General features: G+C 35.1%; 2 protein-coding genes across 2 annotated transcripts; both read left to right on the top strand.

The window, feature by feature from the left end:
• The first annotated feature begins 8,667 nt into the window (after nt 1-8,667).
• On the top strand, nt 8,668-9,018 carry LOC110604875. The gene has a single exon (XM_021743169.1). It carries the CDS (start codon nt 8,668-8,670, stop codon nt 9,016-9,018), a length of 351 nt encoding a protein of 116 aa, XP_021598861.1.
• Nucleotides 9,019-16,581: 7,563 nt separating this feature from the next.
• LOC110604491 lies at nt 16,582-17,645 on the top strand. The gene has a single exon (XM_021742671.2). The coding sequence runs from the start codon at nt 16,818-16,820 to the stop codon at nt 17,469-17,471; it is 654 nt and encodes a 217-aa protein (XP_021598363.1). The 5' UTR covers nt 16,582-16,817; the 3' UTR covers nt 17,472-17,645.
• The last annotated feature ends 2,610 nt before the right edge of the window (nt 17,646-20,255 follow it).

Here is a 20,255-nt window from a genome sequence, read left to right as displayed (position 1 = left end):
TTATCAGGTACACAGAGAGTATAGTCGGCTTGCTACGGGTCCCGGCGGCCTTAAGCCGATCTGGATCCTAGTGCCAGTGATGGTTCGGACCGTTACTGAGGGGTACCGGTTTTCGGGCTGTTACAGATTGGTATCAGAGCATAGGGCCTCCTAAGTACGGTGTGTGAGCATGTTTGTTCAAGGATTAGAGATCCCACATCGGAAAGAGGTTGGTTTAGAGTCATAGTAAGGGAAGCACAATAGGTTAAAATCATGTCCACTAGGATAGGATGTGGAGTCCTGTCTTGCATGCTGCTGTGAAATGCCATGATGAGTTGCAAGTGCATTATTGATATGTTCTCTATGTGTTGTTGTGGATTCATGTGTTCTCACATGGATCATTTGCTGATATTTTTATGTGATGTGTTGCTTTACAGAGGCAGGATGAGAGGAACTCGTCGATCTGTTAGATTGACTGGAGCTCCGCCAGAGGATGAGGACATGGATGCTCATCTCCCCGTTCTGCAAAGGGCAACATCAGATAGTGTAAGCAGAGAAGGTACATCAAGGGACCCTAGAAGGTCTGTTGATGAGAGTAGAAGGGGAGTTGTTCAGAGTGGTAGGTCAGGGGATATGAGGGAAGTAGGGGAGGATGAGCAGAGCAGAGATATGTTAGGAGTAGATATGGGTGAGTCCCACGGAGGCACTCAGGCCTCGAGGTTTGTTCCACCTTAGTATCCACCCTACCCGTGGGGGGCAGAGTACCTAATGGGTGGTACATCAGAGTTTCCTAGGTATCACCCATATCCCACCTTTATGCCCTATCCTTCCTTTTACCCGCCATATCCACCGCCACATTCACAGTATACCATGTTTCCACCCTTCTTTTGTTACCCAGGGTCAGTAAACCCTATCCCAGGGAATGTTGCACCTCCTCCACCACCAGTAGAACCAGTAGCCCCAGTTGTCCAAACATCTAAGCTTAGTTCACCTGGAGGAAGTGAGGTAAAGCTAACAGATTATTTGAGGTTGGATGTTCCCACATTTGAGACTGGTGATGACCCTGTTGAGTATCTTAGAATGGTTAAGCTGGTAACTGATGCGTTGGGAACAGTGAGAGTAGAGCCATTCAGATGGCAGGGAGCACATTGAAATGTGAGAAGGCAAGGGAATGGTTCAACCAGTATGTGAACCCGAGGGTAGAAAGCTTATCCTGGGAGCAGTTTGCTACAGAGTTTGCAGGATGGGCTTGTCCAGATAGCTCAAGGGAGTGTAAAGAGAGTGACTTTGTGCAGCTAGAGCAGACAGAAAACATGAGTGTAGAAACTTACCCAGAGAACAGTGATCGTTTCCCTTTGGGTGAGGCTGCTGCAAAGCATAAAAAGAAAGTGAGAGGCCTAAAAGGGTCAAAGAAAAGAGAGTTCTGGAATAGGGTAAAGTTTGGCATGGGTTTTCGCGAGGGTTCGAGTTCTGGTTGGGATAGTTCTAGCTGTGCGAGGTGCGGTAGGAGGCACAAAGGAGTCTGTCGGGCTGAGACAACAGCATGTTTCAGGTGCGGACAGGAGGGGCACATGGCACGAGAGTGTCCCATTATGACCGTATCAGCACAGTTCCCGCAGACATCCTCAGATAATAGAAGTCCACCAGAAGCTCCAACCTCAGTACAGGGCAGAGATAGAGAAAGAGGGGTAGTCCCTTCTTCAGGAGGTTCCTTAAGTGGAAGTCCGTTAGTTCCGGCTCGGATTTTCACCCAGGATCAGCCAGAGACAGACACACCGAACACAGTGGTGCCAGGTAAGCTCACTTTTGAGTGTTCTGATGTGTATGGTTTTCTGGACACTAGTAGAATATCAGTTGATGTGAAAATAGTAAAGTGTAATAGAGTTAGATGTTCAGAGATAAAGTGAGTCGTTAAAGGTTAGTGAACCAGGAAAGAGCTCGAGAGCTCTAGCCGTGGATTTCATAAATCCAGGTAGAGAGAGAGTGATCTCTCATCTCTGAGTGTGGACCTCAAGTAAAGAAATAAGGCAGAAAATAGCGTAAGAAAGTGAAGAGTAAGAAAAAGAATAAAAGAAAGTAAGAGAAAAGTAAGCAAAGAGAAGAGTAAATGAGGTAGAACCAAGCAGAGAAAGAACAGAGTAGCATAACGTAAAGTAAGAAAGATCAGATCGAGATTTCAGTTTAGTCTGGGATTAGATGGCAATTGAGCTCTAGTTCAGATAGGTCTGGATACGGGAGGCGTGGAGTGTACACAAAAGGAGTTTGTTGGCATGGGACTACGGCACATATAGATGCGAGCAGGAAGGACTCATCTTGTGTGTGAGTGTCCTACTGCGGCCCTGATTGGCACAGTCCCAGCAGATGACTTCTAGTAGTGTAACTCAGCCTGTAGCCCTAGCCATGTGTCAAGACAGGGGTTGAGACAGGAGAAGAGAGTTCTCCTTTTCTTTGGTCGGTTCCCGAGAAAAGATTCGTTAGCTTTAGCTTGGATCTTTATCCTGACTCAGTGGGAGGCTAACACATCGAACACGGTGACGTCAGATACGTTCACTTGAGGGTGATCAGATGTGTAGGTTGAGTGGACCCTGATGTTTCTTTCCCTGTTGTTTTGAGAGCCATAGATAGAGGAGGGTTTGACAACTTCTGGGCTTAGAGTGTTCTCTTTGGGTTGGTAGACCCGAGTGTGATCCATCTATGGCAGAGTCAGTCTGTCGGTTCAGTTCAGAGTTTGTTGCTAGTAGTAGATGCCTTCCAGCTGACCTTATGGTTCTAGGGGTGACTAGTGCTGTCAACCTAGGGCGAATTGGCTAGCTACTCGAGGTACTACCTAAGTCTGCAAAGACAAGGTAGGAACGGTCAAAGTTCAGAGGCTCGGATGGGCCAGAGTTAGTCCTTTGAGGGGACAGTATAGCATACCCAGAAGTTTGATATCAGCCCTACAGGCTCGTGAATTGTGTAGGCAGGGTAATCAGGGGTTTTCTTGCTCTTGTATGAGCGCATAGCCAGGTCAGGGAACCAGCCTCAGTACTCATAGACAGAAAAAGAGAAAGAGTGTTATATGTTCTCCCAGACAAGCTAGCAGGTTTACCATTGGTAAAACCCAATAGAGTCGGGAAGTCAAGTGAGGATGGAGACTAGACTCATCTTCACCTCTTCCTTCGAAATGGTACCTATAGCATGTAAGAGATGAAAAACTGTAAGAACTAGCAAAGCAGTTACAGGATTGAGAGAGATAGTAGAGCAGTGTGCACTTGGTAGTGAAGGATTCTATCCGACTGAGTACCACATACCCTGGAATGTTCCAGTGTCATTGTGAGAAACGAAGGATGAAACCTTGAGACTTTGTCACACCTGTGAACAGTTGCACAAGGTCACTACCAAGGACAGGTGTTCCCACGCAGGAGATAGCTAGTATCTGATTTTCCTCCACGATAGATCTAAGAGGTGGGAACTAGATATTGAGAATGAGCGAGAAAGTTAAAGAAAAAGCCAGGATAGTAAAGAAGAAGAAAGGCGGGCAAGGATCAGAGTGCGCAGCAAAAGCGTAAACTCGTTCAAAGAAACAGAGAAGCATGCCCATTATCTACTACGTATTGTAGATTGTAAGAGAACACAACATAGAGGCCAAGTTCTGTAATCTGAGTTCAATGTCGGGGCATACTTGAGAGAGTTGAAGCTATAGGCAAGGCTTTTAGCATTTCCTTAGAATTATTGCTCCTCTGACTGGGGTAAGTAAAGAGATAGTATAACCAGAGTAGTGTGAATAAAGCTAAGAAGAGCCAAAGAGAAAGAAAAGTTAGCAATCAGTGTAGAGTGTAGACACAGATTAAGCAGTTAAGGGTCAGCAGAGTCAGGAAGTATAGATAACCCGGGAGTATTTACTCCAGTAGTATCTGTGTCTCTTCTCAGAGGAAAGTGTTAGGCTTTCCTTCCTTGCTTATTTGTATATGTGTTTGTTGTTTTAAACATTCGAGGACGAATGTTTTTAAAGGGGGGAAGAATGTAATACCCGGCTAGAGTCAGACATCGAAATTCCTACCGTCCGGTGGAATTCGAGGATGTCAGAGGTATCTAGAAGGAAGAAATGTTTTCTTAAAAATTTTAAGTGGTTGAAAGGTTTTGAATAGAATAGGATTGAGTTTTGAAGAGAAAAGACTATGGGAACATTTGCCAAGTTCGGCCCCCGAATGTTAAGTTCGGCCGCCGAAAGTGCCCAATGTTCGGCCTCCGAAGTTTAAGTTCGGCCCCCGAATGTTGCATGGTTTTGCATGCGATTCGGCAGCCGAAGCTAAGGTGGTCAGCTAGCTAGTGCACGCTCCTCAGTCCGTGATTTGGACAGGTGTTGCCTCCAGATCATGGCTGGAGATGAGGCCACGTCTCCCATGAGTCATCTGCAGTGTTTTAATCACCCCATGCACGGGTGTGAGGGTGAAGAGTGGTTTTGAAGGTTTTGAGAGAAAAAGGTGAGGTTTAGTGGTTTGAAGCTTGTGAAGGGGATTTGCTGAGTTCAGATCATTCCTCTTCTGATTTCAGGAGGTAAGGGAAGTTTTTACACTTGTTTTAATGATTTTTAACAGCTTTTTAAGAGGTTAAAGGAGTTTATGCATGAGTTGCATGCTTAGGGTTAAAAGTATGTATTTTAATGGTGAAAGCATGTATATGTGTTATGTTTGTTGTTTTGTTGGGGTTAATAGGTAGTTTTCGACCCCTTTGAGCATATACTTAAGTATATGTGAGTTGAGGGAGGAGTTATGCATGTTTTGAGAGTTAGAAGGGCGTCAAGGAGGGAGGTTGCCGTCGGGGCTGAGTTCTAGATGAACTCAGGTTCGGCAGCCGAAGGAGGATTCGGCCGCCGAACATGCCAGACTTTCGTCTCTGGAAGAGACATTCGGCCGCCGAAGGTGCTGCCGAAGGTGCCTGTCCAGCCTTCCTTTGCTTGTTTTGCATGCATGTTTTGAGGTGTTTTAGAGGGGTTTTGGGAAGTTGTTTATCAGTTGTATAGAGTTTGTTTGGTGCCTCATTTGCGTCCTCCATTGTAGGATTGGACTCGAGGAACCGAAGAGTTTAGCAGTAGTAGCTGCGTCAGAGTTAGAGGTAGCCAGAGTTAGCCAAGCAGAGGCTACATGTGAGTGGAACTAAACTGCATATTTATCTTGAGAAATGACACGATTCTAGCATGAGCCATGCATCATAAACTGCCATGTTATGTATTAGGTTGTGTTGCATTAGAATTCACGAATATGATGCATTGCATAAGATGTTATTCCTGTGGATGAATGTTGGATGATCCTTAGCCCTTGACAGAGAGCAGATACAGAGTTATGGCATGAGATAGCCATACCAGGTCGCCCCTGGATAGGCCAGGTCGCTCCTGGTACTATAGTCAGAGCAGAGATAAGTGTAGACCAGGTGATGACATAGTCTCCTTGGCACAGTTGGTCATGTTATGATATTAGAGAGATAAGTGTAGACCAGGTGATGACATAGTCTCCTTGGCACAGTTGGTCATATAATAACATGTACTTGAGGGCTATTGGTGACAAGTTCATCCTTGAGCTGATATGTTTGTGATGTGATGCATTTCATGAGAGCATGTAATTAATGAACTGTTTTTATTGTTCCTCCTCACTGGGCTCTAGAGCTCATCCCACTCCCTTAACCCTAGTTTTGCAGGTTCTGAGATAGCTATGGGAAGTCAAAGTCAGCAAAAGGAAAGAGGAAAGATATGCATGAATGTATGGTTGTAAGAGAATAGTTGTAACAGCCCGGGGATCACGTCCGGGCTGTTACAATAGTGGACATGATGTAATTAACAGATTAGTTGTAATATCATGTATATGTACTGTCATATAGTTGCTAGACTTGTGCTTTCCCTAGTTTCATTGCTATAGTGTGATGTATGATTAATCCCTTGTACATGAATCCTGTTTTACGTTTCTTGATGAGAAATGTGCGATGTTAGGCTTAATGTATGGCTTTGATATGATACCAGTGGATTGTGTTACAGATTAAAAGGGTTTCAATCCCTTGACCCACAGTAGATAGTAGTCCCTGGTATAGGCCCTGAGGGCCAGTTCAGATTGACATATCTGAGTCGCAGTAGTTAAGCCTACAGAGTTTTACAGGATTGTTGAGTACTTTTGTCTCATGTATGGGATTTATCAGGTACACAGAGAGTGTAGTCGGCTTGCTACGGTTCCCGGCGGCCTTTAGCCGATCTGGATCCTAGTGTCAGTGATGGTTCGGACCGTTACTGAGGGGTACCGGTTTCCGGGTTGTTATAAGTAGAGAAATCTATCACAACCTTCAATCACCATCACCACAGCGAAGAGGACAAAAAATACACATGCAAACTGGAATACACCTCAATTGAGACTGAAAGAAAACTCGGATAAAAACCATTAAAGCCAAGACGATACAAAGGCACACATCAATAAGGCATCTGCACAGAGTAGAGGTGGGAGCCTCTTTGGCATCTCATTTGCGCCTTCCAAGATTTTTTAATCTTTGCGAGATCCTATTAAAAAGTCTTCACTCCGAGCAAAAACTAGACACAGAGTACAGTGATCTAGCTCTCAACACTGAAAAAAGCAAGCTCAGATCCGTATAGGAAAGAGGCTGAGGAGGACAATTTGACTCATCTCACACCAACGAGATTGACTATGTGTCCCTTGATCACTCCCCAAGCCTGACGAAGATAGAGGAGGAGCTTGGATCTGAGTTGTCACTCTGAAACTTGTAAAAACAAAAGAGAAAGCTAATAACTAAAGAAAGAAAAAGAAAAGAAGAACATGGCAAACTCAACTAAAGAGACAAAATGGAGCAATCCAAATAACCCTCAAAGATAATACTAATTGCATCCACCATCAAAACAAAAAATATTCACAACTCGAGCACGCTGGGACAAGAGAGAGAGGTCTCCCCTGCTCAATGGGGCAAAAAAGGTCGACGGATACGGTAGTTAAAAAAGAGCTAGAACTTAATATGGGAAGACGAGAGAAAAAATAAAAAATAAGAGTAACTATTGCTGAAAATAAATTATAAAATTTTTATTATTTTAAATACAACACGTTGTAATTGAGTATTTTCTTTAATTAATTTAATATTATATAAAGATAGAAACTATAAGTAAAATCTTGTGAATAAATAATATTAGTATTAGTTTAATAGTATGTACCGTGTAGAAATAGATAAGTAAACATTTGAGAGTATTTTAAATTAATTTATATGTTAATTTAGTAGAAATTGTTTAATCAATAAAGATATGAATGCTATTGAGGCAAGTTTTTTTTTACGTTTAAATGTACAGAGATAATTAATTTAAAAACATTATATAAAATCAAAATTATAATATGTTTCGTCTATAAATAATATGGGAGTATAAACAGCTCTTTTTTTATTATTATTAAGTGCATATGCGTAAAAAATTTTCGTGCGACCGGGGATTACGTGCGGCCATTATACGTGGCAATAGGAGCGGTATCTGCTGCGTGTCTAGGGTTGGGGGGCTTGATTGACCACGCCTTATTTATTTTGGTAACTAGTGAATGTTTGACCAGCTTCCATCCTGGTGTACCGCAGAAAATTACAAGCGCATCTAGAAATCTTTGATTCCTTCCCATCTTTCTTTTTTCATAATGACAAAAAATCTAAACTCTTTAGATTTTGTGAATTATTTTCTAAATAAGATTTTTTAACTAAAATATTTCAAATTATAGAACTAAATTTACTAGTATTATATTGTTAAATTAATCCTCTGTCACGTAAGCATTTAAGTTAGCATCGAATAATGATAAAAAAATTTATTATTTTGAGGTGGGGATATCTCTCTTATTTTGATTTGTCACCTAAATATCAGATTATAAATTCAACTTCAAAGACAATTAATTTCAGTGGTCTAGCATTCATTCTTTGCACACAAAAGTTATAGTCCACTCAATATAAAATAACGTTAACGTTTTGAAATTTAAATAGGTTGTAATTAATGAACTAAAAGGAGAAAGAGTTAATTAATTTGGCAAAAAGTGAAGGAAATCCCCACGTGGGAAGCTGTTAAACGTCAAAGATTCCATTTGCTAATAAGAGTTCACACCTAATTATTGTCCAATTCAAATGCTACATCTCAGTATCCGTTTCCCACTAGTACTAATTAATCTCACCCATAATTATTCTCTAATTACCCAAAAATTACCTTCCTCCTTTCTAGGGATTTCGGCTTTGAAACCCATGATATGAAATTTTTAATTTCTAATTCATCTCATTTCTGATTTAATTTAATTCATTAAGTTACTTACAAAATAAATTAACTATAATTTTAGATAGAGACTACCTCACCGACATCAGTAGCTTAGGCTGCAGGGGACAAAGAAAACCTTATTACTATAGTTGAATAATTAAAATTAATATATTAAATAATACATCACTCATAAATTAAGTTGAATCATATGTGCAATGAAATATAAAAATAAAATAAAATAAACTAGAAGCTGGGGGGTTCCTGACGTCATAATCTAAACTGGGTCCGACACGGCATGGTTTGTTTAATTTTGGTCAACAAACGGCAATCCTCGAAGGCTCCAACGTCGCCTACGTGGTTTCACACGTGGTTTCCTATTTTCCTATATATACCACTCCCTCTCCTTGTCCCAAAATCTCTCATCACTTTTTCTAAAAGCACATATAATATATATGGGAAATTGCTGTAGACGAGGCTCGTCCTCGGCGGTGTGGGCTGGTGACGACTGGGGTTCGGTGGGACAAGAACTGAAGAGAGCTCGGAATCATAACACCATCATAGAAAGGCAGAGGCTACTAGGCGAAGAGATGGGAGCTCGGGAGGTGACCGTCAAGATTACGAAGAGGGAACTGGAAGCGTTAATGGAAAGAGTTGAGATGCAGGGCTTGTCCATGGAACAAGTTCTTGTTAAGTTGATAAACTCTGGTGATAATTTTGAAATACTGGAGTTTGAGGATCATCAACACCATCATCATCATAGATCTTGGAAGCCAGCACTTCAGAGTATTCCAGAGGTGAATTAGACAAGACAGTTTCTTGATTTGTACATATGATTTTTGCTGGTTTAATTCATCTTGTGTTCTTCATTAAATTATGGCTTCAGGTTCTTGAGATATTATGTACATTAATCTTTCATGTTAATGCACAGTTTTCTTTTTCACAAATATAATAAATTTATTATAATAATTAAATAGTTGTTTATAGAGAGAGAGGTTTTCATCAAGGTCTAGATTTCTGACCCAAAAGCAGAAATGCCTATTACCATGGCCTATAGCTGTTTCCGTTTTTTTTTTAACCGGAGAAATCTATTTAATTATTTTAAAAAAAAAATTTAAGATGTTAATAGTTTCCCTCACATGTTTAAATTCTTCATTATAAGAATAAATTTAATTTAATTCAATAATATTAAAATCATCTTTTAAATTATGAGATTTTAAATTTAAAAACCATCTTTAAATGCATGGCGCTATCATTGAGTTTCCTGCAGTGTTTGAGAATTTGAATGAATTATTTGTGAAAAATGTTAAAACTTCTTTTATGTGTCCATCAAAAAGCATAGTTAAGTGTAGTGACCCTTTTTAGGATAATATTTCTTTTGATCTTCCTTGTACACCAGCTCATGAGCTTGAATTGCATAATACCCCCCAAAAAAAATCATTTGCTTTAGAAATGGTGGTCAAATCTAATTTTTGAGCCTCAAATTTCATACCATTAGTGGCTTTATTGATGGATGGTAATAAATTTATTAAGAAAATTTAGTTTTTACATGAAAAAATTGCATCTAACCTACTCTTATTAACCATTTCCTTTTAACTCAATAGAATTTAATTCATCTTACAATTTCTTAATCTTTATAAAATAAAGAGACGAGTGAAATTATTTGTGAGATGAGGAAATTTAGTTTGAAAAATATTTCAAATCGGCTTAATAGAGTTTAGATTAAGCAGTTTAAGTAGCTTAGTTCGAGAATGATAATACTTCAATGGCCCGAACCCAATAAATTGTGTTTTGCTCAAAAGAAAAATCTATGTTTTGTCTTGATTATTTATATTTGAGAGCCCACTCAGTCTTGGAAACTCCAGCCACACTACCTTACGTGTTAAAGGGCTCTAGGAAAAGTCTTATTGGACTGACTAAATCACCATGCAGGATTTTTAAGCCCATATACATAAACAGTTGCTTGGGTTTCTCACAGATTTCATGTTTTTAACTTTTTGATTCATTTGGCTTCAATAATATAGATAACTAACGCTCACAGAAAACTACCATATGCAACCTTAATATAACTTATTTGAGTATCCAATCTAATCGAATCTTAATTAACGTATTTGAGTAGTTATAATTAGATTTGGAATAAATTCGGATTTAAAAAATGATATCCATTGTGGATTCGGATTGGATTCGGAGTTTTATGTATAATTATTCACCACATGAATCCATTTATATAAATAATTAATTTAATATAAAAAATATATTTTACAATAACATTTATATATTTTTTATATTTTTTTATTTAAAAATTAAAATTTAAATATTTTTTAAAAATATTAAATTTTTTAAATGAAAATTATTAATAAAAAATATTTTTTATATAAATTATTAATTAAAATAGATAAGACTAAATGAGTTCAGATTTTATTTGAATAATAATAATCGAGTTTGGAACGGATTTGAATAGTTTAGATTAATTTTTAATTAAGTTTTTGACGAGTTTGAATATTACTAATATAAATAAAGTTTGGAGTTAGAATAATTTAATTTTTGCGAATACCTACGTGTTTACATTCCTATTAATAAAGTTTTTATGTATTAAGAAACAGAAGAGCCCAACGCTAAATGTTTAGAATCTCTCTACCAATTGCCAAAGATAGAAGAGCGAGTTACTTGAAACAGAAAATTATCATGTGTTACCAATTACCAAAGAAATGGAACATGGGTGTGGTGTCAATATTGTTATGTATAATAATTGATGATGGATGAGTGTTTAAGCAGCACCAATCAAGTTCAAGTTTCAGAAATGAATGTAAGAGACAGAATTCAGACCCTTGAAAACGGAGAGGGTGTTAAATGCTTACTCTTTATGAGAATACAAATTGACATAAAGTGCACACATAACTTTCGCCAAGTTGATGTAGCACATGGATCAAAAAGCTATATTTTTTCTCTATAATCTGTAATCCGAAGATGTGGGATCTAATTTACACTTGAAAACCAGTTATTTCCTTCAGTTTTTCACTTGCATACTCTCAACATCTACCACCGTGACTGGAATTTACATCTTTTATATGTTTTGCAGAATTCTTCCATTGAATATAAGAGAAAAATAAAAATCTAGTCTAGTACTCACAGGTAGGACAAAAGAAACTTGTCTTTCTAAGCCGTAATTAAAAAAATAACTAAGAAAAATTTGCAAGTCTATCATCGAGGTGACTTTGATTTGAGATGAAATGGGGTCTTGTGACGTTAATGAGTCAAATTTACAGGATAGCGACCAATTCAATCAATCGATCTCTCTAAATATTCATGATTGAAGAGGACCCCCACCCACAAATTAAATGGCCCTGGAACCACAAATTTTAGACGTGAATGGGAGAAGCACTTGGTTGTATAGCCTCATCTAAGGATATAGTTTCTGTTAACTGTCACTTACTCACTGCAACTGAACAAAGTGAAACTGTTTACTAAGATAACTGCATCACTTGGGTTGGCTGACATAATCCGACAGTGACCTTGTACCTACTCTAAGGACTTGTCCTTCTTTCTTCTTTCTTTTTACAGTTAATCCATTAAACCACCGATATCTTCTAACCAATAAAATGATACATCATCGTACCTTGCTGTTAAAATCATTTTTCAACAGCAGTAATTGGATTTATGTTGAGTTAAGCACTTCTCTCTCTCTTTTTCTATTTTTTCCTATTTTGTTTAGAATAAAAACTCATGACCCAAAAAATAAATAAATAATTGGGAGAAGGAAATGCTTAGCTGGTAGAGAAGACTTGACAGCGACGCTTCTAATGCCTTTGCTTGTAAACAATTGAATCCCCTTTTCGGTTTTGAAGGCCAAGACTCCAATCTAATTTGCCTTTTAGTTTTAATAATTGCAGTGAAATTATGATAAAAATCATTTTAGAATAGATAATAACAGGAATCTTTGAAGTAATAAATAAATAATTTCAGGATATAATAACATGATTTCATCTGATACATAAGATTTGATCTTTATGGAACAGATTACTTGAAAGCTATCAAGGGTCAGAGCTGAAACTTATTTATTCATTTTTATACTTGTGTGAATCTTTGGCCAACCACTTATTAAATTAAGACAATCCCAAATTAGAAAAGAAAAGAAAAGGAAAAAATAAAAGCTACTTCCCACTTTGCATTCACATTTTAAGAAAATATCAAGAACAGCAGAGTTGAGGAATAATTATATCCACATGGTAATGGTGACTATGAAACTGTAAATTTAGATTAATTGAATTAGTAAATTTTAAAAGAAAAAAAAATTATTTATGGTTTGTTGCAATACATCCAATTAAGAATGGTACGTTTATATGGGCCAATCTGAAAGCAACGGAACTCAAATGGAAATCGATATAAATCTAGAGTGTTTAACCTGCAAAGAATAAAAGATAGAAAGGATATCCTTCCACCAGTAAAATTTTTCCCAGAAGCAAGCGTTGGTGTACTAATCCTCTTCGTCTTGTTCATTTAATCTGATTGCGACTCTTCTCGGTGAGGATATCGGAAGAGATCAATTTCTTTGGCAGCCATGAATTGTATTGAATATTATGGCAGTATTGTGAAATTGCCAGACAATTGCATTCTTTAAGCAGCTGAGTTACATGATGAAATCTAGTATTTGCACCGACAACTTAAGATTATTCTTATTGTTTATGAGTTGGCTATATAATAATATATTATGCCTTAGCTCCAATTTTTAATCTATTAGTATCGCAGTAAAATTCAATTATATATATATATATATATTTTTTATTTTAATATATTCCAAAGTTTAACAACTTTCAATTAATTATTCCAAGTTGATAGTAAAGAAGTCTGCCAGATCCTGTTTGAACAACATTCTATTAATTATGAACAACAGTCTTTTGCACGGTAAGTAATTATTCCGCTCAATTTTGTCCCTAAACAGAGTGTGGGCGTGTAAAACTACTACTCTTCCGTGCCCTTTCATGGCATGCAAATACTAACATTTAAATCACTACAAGTCAAATTGCACCATAAAGATTTGAATATCATTATTCATTTAAGAATAATGGACCCCATTTCTCCAGCAAAATTTCATGGAATAGCTCGTGCAAGAATCCCATTTCATTGGCTGGCCTAACACATACCCCCCAACTGAAATGTTTATGATTCTTCCTAATTGGTACAACAAACCCATCTTCTCCTTTATATTAATGTTTTTTAGTTTTTAACACCAAACACCAATATATAATTTATATATCAATTCTTTATGATCCACCCAAGTACAATCATTACCCCCCACCCAAAAAAAAAAAAAAAGCTTTGATTTAGTGGATCTCTAATAAACATAATAAATAATAATATTTTTTTATAAATAAAAAGGTATATTGTATATGTACAGAATAATTAATTCGTATCCATCTGGAAACCATGAGATCACATGTATAACACTTGACGTTGTTCTTTTTTTTTTTTTCTTGTCTTAAGGGTGGGATAGGTGTGCGGTAGGAGCAAGGTAGCTAGACGCTGGAGGTTGGGTTGTGGCTTTAGCTATAGCTAGTCACAGCCTATGTTTCCTGAGATTCTGATTCTAAAAAAAAAAAAAAAAGATCTTGTTTCCTTGATTATCCCTGTTAAACAAAAAAGCCCTTCAATTACATGACATATGGGAACACCATTTTCTGGGCTGTCATGTGTTGGGTATAAAAGGACATAGGTGGTGGGTCATGCATGGATTAGGGAAGGAAATGTTGTTGTGCTGTTTCTAAATTCCACTTTTATTGCTCTCCATGGTTTGTATTATTATTATTATTATTATTATTATTATTATTATTATTATTATTATTATTATTATTATTATTATTATTAAAATATCAAGAGCTCCAATAATATTGGATGGTTTTTTTCTCACACATAATGTGAAGGATATAATAGAGCCGCCAAATCCAATTCATTCTGTATCATAGAATCCATATTAGGGCAAGGCAGCCATTGGATGTCACATGCTTGCTTATTACATTGTTTTGCCACTTGAAAATGGAAATCACCCAATTCACATTAACTTAATAAAGTAGCAATTTTAATCGTATTTAAAGTATGTAAAATTTTAATTTAAACATTGAAGATGATTAATTTTATTTATTAAAAAACATTAATATAAATAAGAGCTGTCAGATTTAGATTTTTAATCTCTTATATTAATAAATATTCACTCAATTATTAGAGTACTGCCCAAATGTCAAGCCACTTAATATTGTATCAAATTATCGAAAAAAATATGTAATTAAATTTGTGTCAATTGTAAATGAACATAGGATACTGATGGTTATTTCAGAAGAAAACATAAGATACTGATGGCAAGGGTAGGGCCAATGGGGTTGAGTCAGGGTCCACTACTGACGCACCCAACTATTAGAAATGGGCCCAAGACAAGCCTGGTCACTGCAAGAATCTGGGACCCACTCTATAGTGTATGTAGTGTAGAGAAAAAGGCAGGGTCCTCAATAATAGTTACCAAGGAGACATGTAAATCGCTCGATTAATTATAAAAATTAAATTATTTAAATTTAAATTTGATTTATATTAATAATATTTAAATTTATTTTAAATTTGATTAAAAATTAATTTAAATTATTTAAATTCGTTTTAAATTTAATTATTATTATTCGAATAAAATTTAAATTCGTTTAGTCTTATATATTTTAATTAATAATTTATATAAAAATATTTTTTATTGATAATTTTATTTAAAAAATTTAATATTTTTAAAAAATATTTAAATTTTAATTTTTAAATAAAAATATATAAAAAAATTATAAATATTATTATAAAATATTTTTTATATTAAATTAATTATTTATATAAATGAATTCAAATAATAAATATTGTATATATAAAACACTAACACTATTTAAATTTGTAATGAATATTATTTTTTAAAATTGAATTTATTTTAAATCTAATTATAATTATTTAAATTTATTTTATTAGAATTTATTCAGTATCTAATGCTTAAACACACCGATTCATCGCCATCCCTTATTACAAGTGCACAGTGGGTACCCAAAAATCCAGTGCCCTCCAAAATTGTGTCAAATTTTGAGCAACATTATCAAAGCCTAGGTGTCGCTACTTGCCATGGGCTTGGGCCTTCACTTCGACTGTGAAATCTACGAGGGTGAATGGAGATAAGTTTTTTTTTTAATTATTATTAAATAAATTTTAGGAAAAGACGACTCCTTGTAGGACCCACTCACTTTATGTGGACCCACCATTTCCCACTATTAACCGTCCAATGTGGCCATCATCTCCCATCTCAGAGGCCAACACTAGCTGTAGCTTTTCAAAACCCACACAACCACATCCCACAAGTGGGTCATTATTTTATTTTCTTTTACCCTTAATACCATAAACGTTTATATCCTAAACCACCGATTATGGAAAATTAATGGTCATTATCATCATTATCATTCTTTTAATTTTATACATTTAACTGGTCACTGATGGCCCACGTGGCACATGTTACATGCAATGGTAGACCCATCTTTGTGTTTTAGTATACACGTGTTGGGCTATGAAAGGCCATTTAGATGAAGAGAGCTTGTGAGAGTACCCACGTGGAGGATGGGTCCCCCGTTGGATGTATTTGACATTGTCAAACAAGATAGGTTTTCAATAAGAATGAAAAATGACGTGGACTTAATATAATGCTCGTGACTTGTTTGGATTATTCGACCAATGAAATAATCTATCATCCAATCATGAATTTCATTACCAACAGAACCATAGTAGCTAATTTTGTGATTTTTTTTAGGACATAGTATACAATAAAAATTGGTTTAAGGCATAATATATTTACAAAAGTAATTAATTCAATATTGATGCAATTTAAAATTGAGATCTTGATTCTAAAACTATAATTTTTAATTTATTTTTTCCAATCAGTAAAAATTCATTGACTCATTGATATTGTATGATCTACCTCAAGAATATATAATTTCATCAAAATGTAAGTACATTGGTATATGTACGCATTTAAGCAAATATAATCAATTCATTTATTTTTAAGAAAGTTTTTGCAACCCAACGACTAAAATTAGTAAATTACCTATCAGAACTCGATAAGTAATAATCCAATTCTCCAAATTCGGCAAGTCACTTTCTCCTAAACACATCTCCTCTTGACTCTATGCCTCTCTCACAAAAGACCACACTCATCCGTAACCAATTGGTAAGTGGCGTGCACGCGCCTCCATAAGCACGTGAAACCCATCTGCTATGTGCTCTAGTCTTTTGTTTTATTTTTAACTCTTCGATGGCGTCACCATATATAAGCGTCACCATACATAAAACCCATTATTTGATGGCGAGGAAATGCAGACAAAATGAACCCCAAATTCACATGAAATGAAACTGAGCCTTCCTCTTCTCCTTCAGTGAAGTGCCCAATGCTATATATACACGTCTTCTCCTTCAAAGCCTCCCTATATTAGAGCCAATCTAATGGACTCATAACTGTATCTTCTTCTCCTTCATTTTTCAACTTTCTTTTTTTTTTTTTTTTCCTTCAAAATTTATAAGTGGGCTTGAGTTAGATTAATTTGGCCGCTTTATGGCCAAAGGCAGGAGGCTAACGACGAGTCGGAGTGAAAGGCTACTGGGAAGCTTTTCTTACAGTAATGGCCAAGACACCACAGTCAACGACTCGTCGGAGCTAGCCGAGGAAGATATGTGGTCGATGGTTGATGATGCCACTCACCGGAATGACCAGATTAACTATAATTCTCATGGAGAGTGGAATTCACGCGCTGATGTTGAGAGTAACGGGAATATGTCTATAAGGAGCCGCCGCCGAATCCCTCGAGACCGAGATGACCAGCACGTGGGAGGGTTGTCTTTGGCCTTCCAAGATTCTTCGAGCAAGACGGCTTCGTCGAGAATCGTGCACCAGTTAAGCGGACATGACAACGTGGCACCAGCAGCATCATCTCCTCGTCACATGGCCACGTCAGCTCCCGTGAACGTGCCGGACTGGAGCAATATACTTCGGGTAGACTCAGTTGAGTCATTGCATGAGTCGGATGACGGATACGATGATCGTGATTCGGAGATGGTTCCTCCACACGAGTACCTGGCGCGTGAGTACGCTCGCAGCAAGAAAATGGGTGGCGCCTCTGTGTTTGAAGGCGTCGGAAGGACGCTGAAGGGCCGCGACATGAGGCGCGTGCGCGATGCAGTGTGGAGCCAAACGGGGTTTGATGGTTAAAAAATTGCTTATATATTTTTAACGTGGGCAATGATTCGGCCGAGTTGACTCGGCGTTTAACTTAATCAACTCTGTAACGAGTGAGGTCAAGCATGATTGTGGTTGATGAGGATCCTGCTCTAGTTTCTGTTGAATATTGGAATTTGGAATTCATGCCCTTGTTTGTTAGTAGTAGATTTATGCTCATTAATTCAGTACCCACATTTTTCCCCATATATAATCTCTTTGGAAATCAAACGCTATAATTTAATCTTCTTGATTGCAATGGCCCACCTTATTAATTACATGAATGGAATGAAATATATATATTGTAAAAAGTATTAGCTTTTTTAAGAATGTGAAGATACTGGATGTTTAATTTTAAATTCTGTTTATTTAAAAGACATTACAAATATTTTGCTAAGAGAACAAATCATAGTCCATTTAGTTATAATTTAAAAAATTAAATTAAATTAAATTAGAAGGGGGCATATATATATATACAACAAAAGGAAGGGGACAATAACGTTAAGCAGAGGGAAGCATGATTCAGAGAGTTGGAGAAAAACAAGCAGGCTTTTTAATGGAAGATGACAGATGGAGACGTTGGAAGGGTGAGACCACAACCTGAAAACCTCAAGACTCAAGTGCAAGGTTGTAGATGTAGAACTCGGTTGTAGTGAAGTCTGCAACAAAAATTAGACGCGTCCATACCTTGTGACTCGCCTTTTTCCAGAAAAGGACTTCACTGTCTGTTGGCTTAGTTTAGAGCCATAGACTAACCGAGTTGTGTTTGTTTCTCTGAAAATAATTTATTTTTTATTATTATTTAATAAGAATATTAAAAAATAAACAATATAAAATAATTTAATATAATTAATAAGATTTCCAAATTTTAATTTTCTCTTCATTTAAAATAACTTTAACTATGTTTTAAAGTTATCTAACTATTATAAAATATAATTTTATTTTTTAAAAGAATATTTTTTAGTACATAAATAAAATTTTAGTGTAAATGTTTTTTTAAATAAAAATTGAGAATTGAGAAAATAGAATATGAGATCTCTTAAATTTATTTAAATATATTTATTATCAGACTAAGCATATGAGGTTTATATACTACATGATGATATACATATCATGGATTTATTTAAATTTGTTATTGAATGAATGTAAATTAAAATTAGAAATAAACTGTAATTAACTAAATCAAATTGAATTAACTTTGTAATTAAATCAGTAATTTTATTGTTGTTTCCGTTTTAATGTTTTTAAAAGGGTAGTGATGAATCTTGACATGCAGAGTAGCAGGGGGTCCACAATGGATCAATGATGATGGAAATCTAAATATGATATGAGATTTTTTCTTTTTTTTTTTCTTTTTTGTGATCCATGCAACTGACATGACTCTGAACACAAAGAGAACGGATTGACAAACGCAAAATCACCATTACTTCAGTCTTCAATTACTTGATTACTTTTACTTTTATTCCTTAAACCCATAGTTTTCTTTTAGAATATTCCCTCCTTTTATTTATTTATTTATTTTTAAATTTTTGTCACACTTTGTTTGAGTAGTTAATGGAACGAAAAAAAAAAGTAAATAGTATTTTTCTACTCTTTATTTTCTCTCATCGTATTTAGATTAGTAAAAAAAAATTATTTAACTTTTATTAAAAAAAATTGTAAATAAAATACTTCTTTACCCTCTGTTTCTAAACAAATTAAAAAATAAGAGGCATAAATATAATTTTAAATTAAAATGATAATAATTAAAGGGAAAATAATTAAAATAAAATAATTATTTATTTTTAAATGGAGATAAAATGGAGATTGAGAGAGTAAAATTTGAGACTTTTTAAATTTACTACATTTACCACCAAATTAAATTTGTGAATACAAAGTAAAATAATTACTTTAAAAACACTACTAAGATTATTTTTTTAAATTATCTGATATATTTTTCTAATTTTTTTATATTCAAATAACGGCGCTGCTTAGATTTCAAATAGTTTATTGTATAAAATTTTTAAAAAATTTGATTTTATAAAAATATAAATAATTTTTTAATTTAATGATTTTGAAATGGGGAATGAATAGTTAAGATCTCATAATAATTAAAAAAATTATAATATTAAATAAAATTATGCACTATTTTTTTAAATACTTCTTATCGTTTTATGAAATAAAATGTATTTTTATTTTGTTAACAATGAGTTGATTTTTTTGGGAAGAAATAAGTTGGTTGATCGTAGCAATTCAAGAATAATATGAAAATTCTAACCGGGAAATTAGCTTAGAAGGATGGCAATGAGATTTTGATATTAAAAGAAAATTATTTTCTATTTCAGATTAAAAATATATTTTACCATATTAAAATTTTATAATTAAGCATTTAATTTTTTAAAGAAATTTTAAATCTTTAAGCAATATTTAAAAATATAATTTTCTCTATAATTACTTTAAAATGTAGCATCAGATAGAATCTTTATAAGGATATCATTTTTCTGGGCCAAATAATATAAATAGGTGAAGTAGGCCCAAATTGAGCCCATTCTAATGCCAGATAGAGTTGGCTAGTTCATCCGATCCAAACATGCTATTTATTTATTTATGTTGTATTTATCCAATAAATGATATTACTTATTATTTTTTTCAGAATAATTTATTATTTGGTAAAAAATTAAGAACAATATTGTTTAAAGAAATTATTAATAAAATATAAATTATTAATTAAAAGTTTTTTACTAATTAAAATACGGTTTACTCATATTATTATATAATATATTTAATTTAAATAAAAAA

Source organism: Manihot esculenta, chromosome 17 (genome assembly GCF_001659605.2).
Source record: "Manihot esculenta cultivar AM560-2 chromosome 17, M.esculenta_v8, whole genome shotgun sequence".
Classification (NCBI taxonomy): domain Eukaryota; kingdom Viridiplantae; phylum Streptophyta; class Magnoliopsida; order Malpighiales; family Euphorbiaceae; genus Manihot; species Manihot esculenta.
The sequence above is the reverse complement of the archived record's forward strand: the minus strand, read 5'-3'. Positions and strand labels throughout refer to the sequence as shown.

What these genes read in the sequence shown, in the direction of transcription:
- LOC110604875 (XM_021743169.1), top strand. Translation starts at nt 8,668, where the DNA reads ATGGGAAATTGCTGTAGACGAGGCTCGTCCTCGGCGGTGTGGGCTGGT.
- LOC110604491 (XM_021742671.2), top strand. Translation starts at nt 16,818, where the DNA reads ATGGCCAAAGGCAGGAGGCTAACGACGAGTCGGAGTGAAAGGCTACTG.